We start from the raw sequence: 12,812 nt of genomic DNA on the forward strand, positions 1-12,812 counted from the left end.
ACATGTTTTTGGTCAAGTTTGAGCCAAGCTGTGAGTGTATTCTATTTTCAAAAACTAAAACTAAAAGTAAAGTAAGCAGACGTCATAGGTACACCCTTTGCCTTAGTATAACGGTCCATATTTATCAGAGATATTTGTTGGAAAAATAGTTTGGCCATTGCTACATAAGGCTTTTTGTTTGTGTGTGTTTTTCGACTGACTTAAAGTCAAAGAGATAGTCTATCATTTTCTACCAACAAATCGTTATCTGCAGGAACTCCAGAAACACATAGGCCTTAGAGATAAGCTGGGACATTTATTTTGGTCCTTGGCCAACATACAAAACAAATATGGAGTTGTAACTTTTATGTTTGGATTCACTGAATTTAACAAGAATCTCACATTTGATTCATTTGCCAGAACAAATTTTACTCACGACTCCAAATCATTAAACAAAAAGTAGAATTTTCCAGAGCTGACTGTCCATATTAAACAGCACATTTCCTCAATATCTGAATGTTGGCCTACCAACCAGCACAGCGGATTAAACGTATACATTTACAAGGTTGTTTAGTTTTTTTAAAGATCCCTTCCAGACATGTTTTAACTATATATATGTAAAAGCATAGGCTACTCTACTTTGAATAATGGTCTAATTTGTGTCTAATATGGTTTTTCAAAAAAAAAAAAAAAAAAGTTCAGTTATCTTGTTAAGACCCTTAAAATGACAGCTTCTCCTTCTCTCCATCAAACATTTCATAAACTGTAAATGTGCTCATTTTAAAAGTTTTCCTGCTGGACACAAGATGTCGCCTGTATCACTGTAAAGTCAGTTCTCATTGTAAGCCTATGTGCAGTGGAGAGTTCAAGTTAACACATCACACTTGTGTGTAATTTGATTACTGGTGCAGTATTGGCCTCCAACAGTTTGATGTCATGTATCTTGCTGGTGGGCACTAAACTATTCACATACATCATTCTGCATGTGGGGGGGGGGGGCTACTTTAGTTACGGAACTACAAACATGGCAACACGAGTAATAATAGTAGACCACGTGATTCAGTGCTTTTACGATAAATAGAGCGGTGTTTAGAAAGCGAAAGTAAACGTCAAGAGAGCTGCTGCAGCAGTGAGGATGGTCGCAGCGGCTCATGATTTATTTGGCGAACATGGTTTAACTATCCACAGGGCTGTCAGATGGATCTGGCTTCACTCTCACTCTCACTCTGCGTCTGCGTTGTGATGGTCTGTCTACGCGGAATTGCGCACTGCTCCAGCTCAGGTAAATTCATAATCTCGCCCCCAACAATACAGTATATGTTGTTACAGTAAGAAACATTTTAAGTTTCGTTCAGTCAATACTGTTCTGTTTTCAGGATGTTTTTTTATTATCTTTTTTCCCCCAAAGCACTAATGTAACAGATCATTTGTGTAGTCAGCCGTAATTTAACAAACCAATAATAATTTAATAATCATTTGATACAATTTGAAAATGATTTTGTCTTTTTTTTTTTTTTTTTTTACACCTGCACATTAAAAAACACACACACAATTCAATCAATACAATCTCTAGCAACACACACAGTTAACTCTGTAATAACAAAAAAAGACCGACATTAATTTAAAAACTCAAAAAATGGAAGTGATAGACAGACAGCTGAGGGGCAATGACAGACAACAAGCCTCTTTCATTTTAATTTCTAACAGGAAATGTTTCATGCTGTGTAAGCAAGACACTTGCATTTTCAGATTTATTTTTAAACAGTGAATTTTCACTAATGTACGTCTGGTGACATCCAAGCATGTAACAATGTCCTTATGACTAAGCAACACGTAACACTTAAGAATCTGATTCATCCTTTCAAAATGTAGTTATCACTCAGTACTCGCTTCAAGTAAAAACTTTGTTACTGATTAATCTGGATGCGCATTGTGAAACATACTCTCACCGGTCACTTCATTAGGTACACCTGTGTAATCTAATTCAATCCAATACGACTATTCTTCCACAAATTCAACTTTTTTGAAGTTTATACATTTTCAGTTTTTGTTAACATTATCAAAAAAAGTGATAATTCTACTTTATGTTTATCATTGAGGTCGTACTAAGTGGTGGTGGCTTACTGGGGTGCATTATACTGAATGGTATTCCTAATATTTTGGAATGTATGTTAATGGAGTGGACAAAATATTAGGAATAGCATTCAATATAATGAACCCTAGTACATCACCACCCACTATGACCTCAATAATAAATATAAAGTAGAATTATCACCTTCCTGACAATGTCAACAAAAACTGAAAATGTATAAGCTTCATAAAAGTAGTATTTATAGCAGAGTTGTTTTATTGGATTGGATTGCACAGGTATACCTTATAAAGAGGTCAGTGATTGTATAATGGAGTCATAGTAAAGCAAAAGGATTAGAATTTCCTTTCTAAGCGATGCTAATGCCTTTATTTTTTTCTTAATAATATAACCATTTCAATTCTCTCTTGTTTTGCTTCTCTGTCATTTTGTTTCCATCCAGACTGTTGCCCAGAAATTCCTACCCGCCCTTTGACTAAACCTCCTTCACAGAAATGCTTCAAAATTAACGACCGTTTCCGCTATACATGTGTAGACGGTTACACGAGGAAAGCTGGAACCTCAAACCTCATCAAATGCAACGCAGGGCAAGGCAGCGCTAAAGTGTGGACCCCGTACAATCTTAACTGTATACGTAAGAATTGTTTGTTTTTTGTCATTACATTTTAAGGGCTCGCTCCTCAACTTGGGATTGAATAGCCTGTCTCTGTGGAAATGCAGCAATGTAGCTCTCTACTGTGTAGCTAGGAGAACCCTTTAAGACACAGCACAGTGTTTGTCATCCAATATTGTAAGCTGAGAAGACAGATTTTTGCAGGCACCTTTTAAAGAAGTGAAACCGGTGCGCACTCTAATATAAACACAAATGCCAGCAGACCTCTTGCACACAGAAAACAAACCACTCAGTAGTGTATGCTATGAAGCATATTTAGGTCAGAAAGGCACTTTGGGAGAAATGCCCTATTACCCGCCTTCCTGGATGCACCAAAAAAAAAGGAAGTCATCCATCAAGATATCTAAACAGGGTCTTCTTTCCTGAGCCCTGGGATGCAGCAACATGCCTAAGTGGGAGCAGCCTTCTTGATAAAACAACGGTGTGGCAAAGGTTTCATTTCACACCAATATCTCTACCTCTACTTACACCCACAGTTGTCGGTGGTGTCTACTGTGCACAGCTACCCACAAGTGGTCTGCTTATGAACGGATCAGTTCCTGTAGATCTACTTTTCTGTGCACCCAAACAATTTATTGCAACTTAGCCGATTTTTCATAAATGTAAGTAAACAATGTTTTGCTGCAGTTCTACTGTGCCGTGTAAAACTTTATGCTGAGTTGCCTAAAGGAGGCGATACAACATGGTTACTAACATCAATGGGCTTTTCGTGATTGCATTTTATTTTGTTTTTAATCATACTTACCTGAAAGAAGGTGGTTTGCTGTATGTTGAGCGCCAAACACTGATCTGGTTTAGGTTACATTTGAGTAAATGAGGCATTCAGGAGGTTGTCAAAATGAAACTTAGTATGTATGCACGAGAAAATGCAAATTGTGCTTCAAATGAGGGGATGATGATATTTTCACATACAGCGCACCATATAGGGCCCCTGTAATAGCACTCATCATGGCTTTCTCATAGGTGGGGGCACTTTTTTACTTTGTCCACCCTCCTCCTTCCTCACCTATTGAGTGCACCAGTAGTGCTTGGTGTTATGTATACTATTATAATATGGCCATACCTGTTCAATGGACAGAGCAATTACAAAAGAGGAGATAGGGCAACCCTCGTGAGAGCTGCGAGATGCAGTGAATTGCTAAGATTGATAAGATAAGGGCAAATGTGACCCTTCACTTTGTAGCAGTATGGTTGATGGGACACTCAAAGTCAATGCATTATATATGTATTTGGTATAAAGGTTGCATAATGTTCACTGTGGCACTGAAGAGACCTTTGTCAAGTCTAAGGTAATCACAGAAAGGGCTCAGAGACTACGAATGTATGACAGAAAACCTGTGTTATAGACTGAGGATTCATTTACAGGGCAAAAGACGCTAATCAGTTACATCCTGTGAAGTGCTGATCCAGTTTTTGGAGCTTGACCCACATTAAGTCTTATAAATCCGCCTTCTTTTTCTTTACCGTGACGTTTATGTCTAGTTCAATCAAGATTTCAAGTTACAGATGATGACGAACAACATGCTCAACCTGTCTTCTGTTGTGTTTCAGCTGACCCTCACAGAACCACAACAGAACTGCCAAAGACCACAGTACCAAGTGAGTGTATTTGTCTGTATGGCTTAAAAAGGGGGAATAGTATCACTATAATATTGTAGTTCATAATAAAGTAAATATAACAAATACTTAATATAAGACAGGATTTTTTCCCCCCACATAATGATCAATAATGGTCTGATTTTGCAGGGGAACACACTGATACTCCCCATGACTCCATCATTACCACCACAGTCAGTGAGTTCTGTGTTTGCATGATTTGTGGAGACAGAAATGAAATACTAAAATAATACTAATAACAATAAACTTATAATAAATAAGTACTAATGAAACTACAGTACTAAATCTATCCATTTAGGTCATTTTTCTTAGTACAGGTTGTAGTAGTGGCAGCATTAAGTTGTGCTAGTTGTATCGAGTAGAAGCAGCAGCAGTATTAGTAAAGGAAGCAGTATACTACATAGTACATAGTAGTTGTAGCAGTTGTAGTTGTACCAGTAGCTTTGATGTATAAGTAGCAATACCATTAGTGGGGTTGCAGAACTACTACTAGAGTCAGGGATGAACAGATATTCAAACATTTATAGCATATATACATGTATAACATAAAGCAACACCACTTGATAATTCACTTATTCAAATGTACTGTGAGTTAAAGTTACTTTGTTACATTCTTGACATGGTTGTGGAACACATGGGAACATGTCAGTGCATCCTAAGGTTATCCAAGAGAGGGAGTCTGCCGTTGATGACATACATCACTGTCAGCTTCAGTTTTGGCAAAGGCGTAAAAAATCTTGGACACAACTGGCAAATCATTTTAGCTTTAAAATCCTGGATGTGTCAGGATTTTTTTGTTTCTAAAAGTAGTCACAGATAAGTTTGATGGAGATTCAGATGACTTTATATCACCTGGGCATATAGAGTACACCTTAAGGTAGCAGATACCGAGTCCCATACTGCTAGCAGCTTGTTTCTGTCAGCTGCTGAAAGAGAAGTGCTTATCTTTACTATGTAATATATTTGACTAAATATAAACAATAAGTAAAAGTAAAATTACAGATTTTTTAAAGCACTTTAAAAACTGCCCTAATAAATATTTTTAATGTACACTTCATCAGATGACAATGCATAATGTGTAAGAGGTCATTTGTAATGACAAACACAGGGAATTATCACCTTACTCTGGCTCAGTTCTGAGGAACATTTTAGTGTCTTCAGCTTATTGTTTTGGTTTACAACCATAAGCTGTAAAAGAAATAATGGGTATTACCAGTAGGTAATACTGTGAAATTACCTACTGGTTTGTTGACTCTAGTTTTGAAGCCTTGAGTTTGCATTTTGACCGTCGCCATCTTGGATTTTTGGAGCCAGAAGTGAATGTGGCTGAAGGGGAGGGGGCAGTGGCTAGCTGTTAACTTTGTTAGCATGGTGCATTTACAGTCTATGGTAAACTGTGATACTGCTAGTGCTAATGCCAACTTTTGCTAGCGAAAAACAGGCTTAAAGCCACCAGAAAAGAAATGTGAACATCCGACTCCATAGAGGGTCTTTTAATACCAAACCATAATGCCAACCAAACTCTGAATAAGATTTTGTTATGTGACCAAAATGTTACAATCAGTTTTCATGAACTGAAAACACATTGAAATAGTGACAGCTACGGTTATGCCTATAATCTGTGAATTTGGCATTACGCCATGGTTACATTACCTAACCAATGTTGTCACCATGCTATCACCTGTCTCTCAAAACGGGCATGAGTTTTATAAAAATTCATCCTCTGTACAGTTTTCATGAACTATAGAGGCCAACACCTTTTTTTGTACGAGGCTGTGAACATGTTTATTCTTGTTATTAATATGTGGGTGTATGGGGATTGACTCCCTAGCCTATTGGAGCCAGCCTCAAGTGGCCATTTGAGCAAGCAAGCAAAGTTTATTTATATAGCACAGTCACTAAGAGCTTCACAGTCAAATAAAAATAAAGTGCATCAGTTCATGTCAAAAACAAACATAAAGCCACCAGATAAAGGGAACATACATAAGAGACAAGTCAAATAAGATTACCGCCTATCACCTAAATTCTTTAGTGAACAGATGGATTTTTTAGTTGCTTTTTACAAGGACAAGCGTATGAGAAGACCAAAGCACTGCACTTTTTGGCACTGTGTTGTTGTGTAGCCCCAGGAGGATCACGCTTTGACAACCTGAAATTTTACTGTTTTGATTCATGCCTAATGCCTTCACCAATTTCTATTCAGCAGCTTCAGGCAACTGTTCCCTACCTGCTTTGCACCAAACAACACACAAACAATGTTAGCAACTACATGATAAATGTAGTGTAGTATACAATATGATATACTTTATTGTGCCCGTAGGGAAATTTGTCTTGGACTCAAGCATTTAGTGGCTAAAGAGTAAGATATTGCCCTCAGGAGGGTTAGAACACCAAAATAAAGTTCTAAAGAGAATATTGGAGTTGCATTTGTCAGATGGTTAGAAACGCAACTCCAAATGAATGTGAATGTTGCTCTGTGTTTGCCAGATGTATAATTAAGCAACTGTTTGTGAACACATTTGTCATATAAGCTTTTTAAGGTGATATTATTTAAATTCTGTGTTTTCCGCTTATGTATTCTAGTTGCTGCTATAACTCACTGGAATACCTATATGGAATAGAGCCATCATTAAAGTAATTGGTCACATTACTTGAAGTAGTGGTCGTAGAAGTAGAGCAAGTTCTATTAGAGGAAGTAGCTAATGTTGTAACAGTAGTACAAATATTTAACACTGTGTAAAATATTAACCACAAAACTATGGTTAACCACAAAACCTTGCATGTTTTAAATTGTGTTTTAATTAATAGTAACGTGGCATGGTATATCATAAACTGATAATTGACATCTGTGCACACAGTCACTTGTGGACTGTTCATGCATGGGTAAAGACATCCTTACGCATGCATGCTCCAAACCACAGCATGAGTTTGTCTTATTCAAAAATCTTTTTACAAACTGCAGTGACAGTAGTAGGAGCAACAGTGTAGTAACAGAAGTAGTATTTGTAGTAAAAGTAGTATAAACAGTTTTAGACATTCCATTTTTGCAGTATTAGCAGTGGTAGCATGTTTTCTCTTGCCCACAGCACCTTCCACCAGCCAACAGTTAACCCCCAGTTCAAGCATCTCAGCGTCAGTGTCTGCACTACAAACAGAAAGCACAGAGCCAACCTCATCTGGACCTGATCAATGGAGCCTGTCAGATACCACACAGGGTAAAATGCTCGTAGTCACACATGGAATATTAATTTTCCCAATCAACTCCCATACTATCGAATGTTGCTTGCACCATAGCTTTATCAGGCCAGATGCTTTTATCAGCAGCTTCCAATCAATCAGTGACATTTTGTGATCCATATTTACTCTGCTGTTTTCGCTGTCACTTTGACAAATTTGTAAAAAGCTGCAGAAATATGCAAATCAAATCAGCACATAAATGGAGACAAATGTTTTTCAAATCTGGGTGTTGAATGAATGAATGAATGGATGAATGGCTCCAGAAACCTGGGTGGCATGGATCATTTAAGCTTTTTTTCACATACAGGTCTAACTTCCTTGATCTACCAAGACAGAATCGGTACTGAATTATTGACCTCTGAAAACTGACACTGGATTTCTTTCTGTCATTCCTAGATGTAAAGACTGTGACGGTGACCAGGGCAGCGACCTGTACGTCTACCTCCACATTGTCACCGGGCACTGTTAAAGGCAATAATACCTTCAATCCCGATCCTGAGTCCATAACTGGTGAGCTTCAACATTGTTATTCCTCTACAGTAAAAACATATCTTCAGATGTATTTGGCAAAAGAATATGTATATAAACACACTTTGTTGTTTGGTAACCAAATGTGGTTACCAAACATTTGTGACAAAGATATGCAATGGGGGCTGTGATACATGATGTTACAGTTTAAGAATGAACTTAATTTTTATAAAATTACGTCAGTGCTCTTAAACAGTAAACTTAACTGGGTGTTTAACCCTTGTGTTGTCCTCAAGTCAAGGAAGGAAGGGAGGAAGAAGAATTGACATTCATTAATCAAGATCCATCATCTGTACCGGCAGTGAAGTGTGAATAACCTCATGTCACACACAATATATTATTAAAAATTTTAGTTTTCATTGATGTTACTTCATATGTGCTTATTTTTAACTACTGTTTCCAAATAATAAGAACCTTTTCCTCCGAATTTGATTATGGTCAATGTAAAAATACCACCATGAACGTAATTTCCACTGAAACTGGACTGGTTGAAAACGTCATGGGTAAAGGTGGTGTTACTTAGTGGTATGGCCTCATTCTGGGTTCAAATCCACCCATTTTCATCCGTCCTGTCCTTTTTCTTGTTGCTCTCTATTTAAACAATAGTGAAGAAATCAACTTTAAATAAATATTTAGAAAAAATTGCAAATGAAGGACCTCACACAGTCAGTGATTTCCAATAGAATCGGTTCCCATGACAAAGGCACTTTTTAAAAGAGTAATTTTAGGGTTAATTTTTTATCTCCAGATGTTGGTTGGAATGAAGCTCTTCTATGGTTCAGAACATAAACAAGAGACAGATACTCCACACATCACATTTCCTGTTATATTCTCCTCTAACACTTCTGTTATTAATTCAATTTCAGTTACATCAAATGTATTGGTTGCTAGCATCAATTAGTTTGCCAAGGATAAATAAATGAAGGTATGAGGTAGTCCCTTGAGTGTCACTTACACAATATTTTATAATGAAGGAGGGAAGGGAGGAAGAAGGAAGGAAAGGAGGGAGGAAGGGAGGAAGAAGGAAGGAAGGAAGGAAGGAAGGAAGGGAGTAAGGAAGGAGGGAAGAAGGAAGGAAAGGAGGAAGGAAGGGAGGAAGAAGGAAGGAAAGGAGGAAGGAAGGGAGGAAGGGAGGAAGGAAGGATGGAAGGGAGGAAGAAGGAAGGAAAGGAGGAAGAAGGAAGGAAGGAAGGAAGGAAGGGAGGAAGGAGGGAAGAAGGAATGAAAGGAGGAAGGAAGGAAGGAAGGAAGGAGGGAGGGAGGGATAAAGGAAAAGAGGAAGGGAGGAAGGAAGGAAAGAAGGACAGAGGAAAGAAGTAAGGGAGGAAGGAAAGGAAGGAAGGAAGAAAGGGGAATGGAGAAAAGAGAGAAGGTGGGAGGGAGGAAGGAAGGAAGGAACAGTCAAAACAGACGGGGTCAATTTGACCCGGGAGGACGACACAAAGGTTAATGTCAATGAAGCTTGGGAAAAAGGATTAAATATACATAAAATGCAGCCTATATATCTTTAAAAACATTTTTTTTATAGCAGTGTTTATACTGTCATAGCAGACTAAACACTGATACAGATAAGTCTGTGATAGGCCAATATTGGCTGATAATGTTTCTAATGAATAATGAAGAATAGAATTAGAAAAAGGGGGAAACAGCTAGCTCCTGTTAGCTCTCGCTAAAGCTAACAAAATCCCCCTCTGCACCTGTAAAGCTAACTAATTAACATGTTATATCTTGTTTGTTTAATCCAAAACAATAGAGTAAAAATGACATGTTGTGTTACCTGGAGTAATGAGCCAGACTATATCCTGGCCATGTGTGTTAACTTTTTACCAGGCACTTAGCCAAGAAATAGCCTGTGACACAACTTCTAGTCTTTGTGTCAAGCTATGATAACGATCTATGATGGCTGTTGCTTCCTATTTAGTGTAAGAACATGACATGAAAACAATCACATATATTTTCCAAAATGTCGAACTAATGCTTTAATTTCACATCCATCATGTAGCAACTGTAGCCCGTTAAGTCAACATTTTTACATACGCACATATCAAGACAATGATATTGATACAAGAACACAGTTTAACCTTTGTGTCGTCCTCCTGGGTCAAATTGACCCCGTCTGTTTTGACTGTTCCTTCTTTCCTCCCTTCCTTCTGTCCTCCTTCCTTCCTTCCTTCCTTCCTTCCTTCCTTCCTTCCTTCCTTCCTTCCTTCCTTCCTTCCTTCCTTCCTTCCTTCCTTCCTTCCTTCCTTCTCTCTCTTTCCTCCCTTCCTTCTGTCCTTCCTCCCTCCCTCCCTCCCTCCCTCCTTCCTTCCTTCTTTCCTTTGTCCTTCTTTCCTCCCTCCCTCCTTCCTTCCTCCTTTCCTTCCTTCCTTCTTCCTTCCTTCCTTCTGTCTTTCCTCCCTCCCTCTTTCCTTCCTTCCTTCCTTCTTTCCTCCCTCCCCCCTTTTCTTCCTTCTTCCTTCCTCCTTCCCTTCCTTCCTTGACTCGAGGACAACAGGAGGGTTAAACACACAGGGCCTGATTTACTAAGATCCCAGTGCGTGTTTCCCATATATGTTTCATTCTAATCAGAACTGCACAGATGTGTCGTCTTTTGCCGTTTCCTTTTGTCTCTTATCGAAGTGCAAACGTTTTCCTTTGAGAACATGAGATCATTGTCTGACACTAATACAATTATTTCCTCCTACACCCTTTATTCTCTGTGGAAATTGAGATACATTACACATTGAGTTATTCTCTCTCATGACAGGATCTAAAGAAACAACAGCAGCTGTGGTCTCTTGTGTTTTATTAATGATCATCATTGCTGGGATCGTGATCTGGATCCGCTTATATTGCAGAGGGTAAGCAAGAGAAAAATAAATCATGTGGGTTTAACTGAGTTTAAGAACTTGGGTGCAATGATCTTTTGACTGGTCTCATTTCATTATTTAATGTTCCCTTTTTACCTCAGGAGGCGAAACACCGACATAACACCGCAGCCAGAAGAAGAATTGACATTCATTAATCAAGATCCATCATCTGTACCGGCAGTGATGTGTGAATAACCTCATGTCACACACACAGTGACAGAACTTTATTGCCATGCAGTGAAGAACAGGTTTTCACCCTCTACACTGGACTGCAGAAGGTGTTATCACCTCTCTCCCTGATGGCCCATTGGATTTCTGTGAACGTTATCTGGAAACATAATGGCCATTCTAATACAGGATTTGTTGTTTGTACCTTCCCAAGAACATTGATTTCACCAAACAAGCCAACCACTCTCTCTGTGTGGATCTCATGATGCTTCTTGTAACCAAATATTTAAAACCTGTTCTTTTTAAGACAGTGGCTTTTCCCCTGGTGCTACAAAGATCTACCCTCATATAAATAATATCTTTCAGGCATAGATGTATGTAAATTACCCCATTTGTCTCAAACTATAAAATGAATCACAGCTTCTTCTTTTAGTCATTCTTCACCATGACATACTCAAAGAGCTAAAAGCAGACATAACTTACTCCGTCTGGTCTTCATTGCTTTAGTAAATGGTGAGGCTGTAGCGTTCATGTTTTTATCTCATCTCTGTGATTGAGATTTCTGTCTGGAGAGACTTTTTTGACACATCATGTCATCACACATCAATTCGAGGTTCATTAGAGTTCAGTGTGGTCCCAAGAATAAACTTTGAAATCAGCCAACCTATGATTAATGGACATCTGGCTCTACCACCTCTGCATCACCACCTCTATAACAAACAGCTGTTAGTTCATAATTCACTGATGGAAACACATCATGCATTATACACTGACCACAAAAATGATGAACATGGAAAGAAGTTAACATCTGAAAACCCCCCACTTGCACTTCCTCAGATAAAATCTGAAGTCACTGAGTCGAAACCTTCTAAAGATGGTTAAAGCTTCCTCTTTATGAATTACCTTCCCCTATAATGTACACTTGTAAAAATGATTTTGTTTGAGGCAGAAATTTCCCTGTATTCTATATATCACATGTGACACTTGTTTATATATGAAATGTTATTAATCAATGTGTGACTATAATTGTGATATGTACCATCCCCAGGCACCCCTTGATATTTATGGACGATGAAAGTTTCAATATATTATTAAAAATTTTAGTTTTCATTGATGTTACTTCATATGTGCTTATTTTTAACTACTGTTTCCAAATAATAAGAACCTTTTCCTCCGAATTTGATTATGGTCAATGTAAAAATACCACCATGAACGTAATTTCCACTGAAACTGGACTGGTTGAAAACGTCATGGGTAAACTTGGTGTTACTTAGTGGTATGGCCTCATTCTGGGTTCAAATCCACCCATTTTCATCCGTCCTATCCTTTTTCTTGTTACTCTCTATTTAAACAATAGTGAAGAAATCAACTTTAAATAAATATTTAGAAACAATTGCAAATGAGGGACCTCACACAGTCAGTGATTTCCAATAGAATCGGTTCCCATGACAAAGGCACTTTTTAAAAGAGTATGGTTATAATTTTAGGGTTAATTTTTTATCTCCAGATGTTGGTTGGAATGAAGCTCTTCTATGGTTCAGAACATAAACAAGAGACAGATACTCCACACATCACATTTCCTGTTATATTCTCCTCTAACACTTCTGTTATTAATTCAATTTCAGTTACATCAAATATGTTGATTGCTAGCATCAATTAGTTCGCCAAG

General features: G+C 38.0%; 2 protein-coding genes across 4 annotated transcripts in view; both read left to right on the forward strand.

Moving 5' to 3' along the window:
- Positions 1-12,812, forward strand: part of optn (optineurin) — a 413,618-nt gene that overhangs the window by 274,619 nt on the left and 126,187 nt on the right. The window lies entirely within an intron of this gene.
- il15ra (interleukin 15 receptor subunit alpha) lies at positions 1,099-12,204 on the forward strand. Of its 3 annotated transcripts, XM_062443855.1 has the most exons (8): positions 1,099-1,261; positions 2,511-2,702; positions 4,293-4,340; positions 4,488-4,535; positions 7,445-7,573; positions 7,992-8,105; positions 10,873-10,966; positions 11,077-12,204. In XM_062443855.1, exons 1-8 carry the CDS (start codon positions 1,177-1,179, stop codon positions 11,168-11,170), a joined length of 804 nt encoding a protein of 267 aa, XP_062299839.1. In that variant the 5' UTR covers positions 1,099-1,176; the 3' UTR covers positions 11,171-12,204. The 3 variants fall into 3 exon arrangements, with proteins under 3 accessions (XP_062299839.1, XP_062299841.1, XP_062299840.1); XM_062443857.1 differs by lacking the exon at positions 7,445-7,573; XM_062443856.1 differs by lacking the exon at positions 4,488-4,535.

Source organism: Scomber scombrus, chromosome 22, assembly GCF_963691925.1.
Source record: "Scomber scombrus chromosome 22, fScoSco1.1, whole genome shotgun sequence".
NCBI classification, from domain to species: domain Eukaryota; kingdom Metazoa; phylum Chordata; class Actinopteri; order Scombriformes; family Scombridae; genus Scomber; species Scomber scombrus.

What these genes read in the sequence shown, in the direction of transcription:
- il15ra (XM_062443855.1), top strand. Translation starts at nt 1,177, where the DNA reads ATGGATCTGGCTTCACTCTCACTCTCACTCTGCGTCTGCGTTGTGATG. An exon ending in GCCAAAGACCACAGTACCAA is followed by an intron (nt 4,341 to 4,487) that starts GTGAGTGTATTT and finishes CTGATTTTGCAG; the next exon opens with GGGAACACACTGATACTCCC. An exon ending in CATCATTACCACCACAGTCA is followed by an intron (nt 4,536 to 7,444) that starts GTGAGTTCTGTG and finishes TCTTGCCCACAG; the next exon opens with CACCTTCCACCAGCCAACAG.